The 1,982-nt window shown below is 54.9% G+C and overlaps 1 protein-coding gene across 1 annotated transcript; it reads right to left on the bottom strand.

Moving 5' to 3' along the window:
- Positions 1-511: 511 nt before the first annotated feature.
- VOLCADRAFT_94002 (uncharacterized protein) lies at positions 512-1,690 on the bottom strand (the record flags this gene model as incomplete). Its single annotated transcript, XM_002953204.1, has 3 exons — positions 512-710; positions 840-1,222; positions 1,466-1,690. 3 exons carry the CDS (start codon positions 1,688-1,690, stop codon positions 512-514), a joined length of 807 nt encoding a protein of 268 aa, XP_002953250.1.
- Between the last annotated feature and the right edge of the window lie 292 nt (positions 1,691-1,982).

The raw sequence follows: 1,982 nt of genomic DNA, 5'->3' as shown, positions 1-1,982 counted from the left end.
CAAGCCCAAGCTCCATGCACATCGCGCTAAATCGAATTTGCCAGGTAGAGTAGTTGTTGAGATCCAGCGACTCATCAAGCTTGTCCTTAACCATTGTTGATGAGGGATAGAAATAACAATTGGGCGATAACTGTCGGCGCTAAGCGGGGCTCATAACCTATTGAAGAATTGGCGACGGTGACAGCTAACGCTAATTGTTATTCCGGAAGGATTGCCGGTGGCGAAGATATTTAGCACGATAAACTGTTACAAGTAATGTAAAGAGTATTGTTAGCGTTCGGCAGGACTTGAGGAGATTCCTGGTAGGAATACCGATCGTTGTGAGATAAACTAATAGGCGCAGTCACCGCCCTAAATACCGGCGCTAGCGGAAAACTCGTACATTCCGCGATCTAACTGCACGTACATTCCGCGATCTCACTGCGCCGTCCAGACGGTGCCCTAATGTCTATCACTTAGCTACCGGATATGCATCGGTAGCCCCATAAGGTTCTGGGGTAAGATTTCCCCATTAGTCAGGCGCAGACCCGGGGTCAAATCCCCTGGTCGACAACCACACGAGTTGGGAGAGGACCGTTTCCTCAACAGCTTGGCTGGTGTAGGGGTTGTTTCGCACCCGCCACCACTTGTCCATGACACACTCCTCCCGCAACAGAGCACCGTCCTCGCCAAATTCCAAAAACTGCCCAGCGGCCACGACTGCAGCCGCACTGTGCAAGTCGGCGGGGTTGACGTTAAACATGAGGAGTGGCAGCCCGGTTGCAGCGGCTACACCATGTAGATTGGCGTGTGTGTTGCGGTAATAGGCATCTGTCATGTCGATGCGTGCGACCGTTCACCGAAGAGAGGTGACGAGGGCATGCACGAGAGGTGACATGTCTTGAAGCAGGCGGCGGTGATCCGGGTGCATCTTCGGCAATGCCAGGATGTCCACCATCGCTTTGACAGCCTCTCGCGGGATGGTGCCCACCGTGTCGATGTCCTGCTGGCAGCTCTTCACTGTAACCCACGTCTGCACTTTTGCGTCCTCCATGTTGAGCACGTCCACCATGCGGGCGAGCATGAGGAGGTTGCCGCTGAGCTGCCGCCGTGGCACACGTGTGGACACATGCTGGAAGAAGATCCGGTTGCTCATACCCAGGGGACGGAGGCCGCCCTCGGTGTACGGAAATGCGGTGGGGAAGTTGCTGGCAAGCATGTCTTCCCGGGAGTAGTCCAGGATCTGCAGCAGGGCGGAGGCATAGAGTCGGGAGCATGCATTGGGCAGGTCGATTGTGATATGCTGTTAAGACCAGCAAAGCGCCGGACCCCCGTTGGGTCCTATTACTGTGGCTACCATTCACTGGTATATGAGTGTCGGTCATTTCCAACATATGCATATCGGTGAGGAGGCACAAGCCTTATGCGGGTGTGTCACACACGAGAGTAGCAGCGCATCAGGGAATACACTTCACCCACCCATTACCAGCTTACCAGACGCAAAGACCAGCCGGCGCTCCGCTGTCAGCTCACGGTGTAGCTCCACTGGGTTTCGTGCATCGTCACCTGATCCCTGCACAGGTGTGTCAGGGTTAACAGGCACCAGACCTTCGAGCTCCTCGAGACCAGCATCCTCCGGTGTGTTGTCCACTTGAGCAGACGGGGCAGCAGTGACGGCGGCGACGAGAGCCTCCAGCCTGGGGTCCTGCATGATGGACGGGTGCTGGCGTATGGCTGCGGCCCCCGTGCGGTCATGGAAGAAGGTGTTGGTGGGGAGCGTGGCGACGTTGGGATCTGTCGGAGCGACAGTGGAGCGGATGATGGACTTGTTAAGAATATGAAGGAGGCAAGGAGACTGGTTGCGATGTAAGTATTGCAATCGGTAGGTGAGTGGTAAACGGCTGGAAGACTTTAGGAAATTCCTACTAAGGAATACCGATCCATACAAAGATGAGATACGAAGACTAGCACAACTCGTCTCTTATATACCAGTACAAATGGAA

The sequence above is a fragment of the Volvox carteri genome (genome assembly GCF_000143455.1).
Source record: "Volvox carteri f. nagariensis unplaced genomic scaffold VOLCAscaffold_35, whole genome shotgun sequence".
NCBI classification, from domain to species: domain Eukaryota; kingdom Viridiplantae; phylum Chlorophyta; class Chlorophyceae; order Chlamydomonadales; family Volvocaceae; genus Volvox; species Volvox carteri.
Note: the sequence above shows the minus strand (reverse complement) of the source record. Positions and strands in the feature narration are given on the sequence as shown.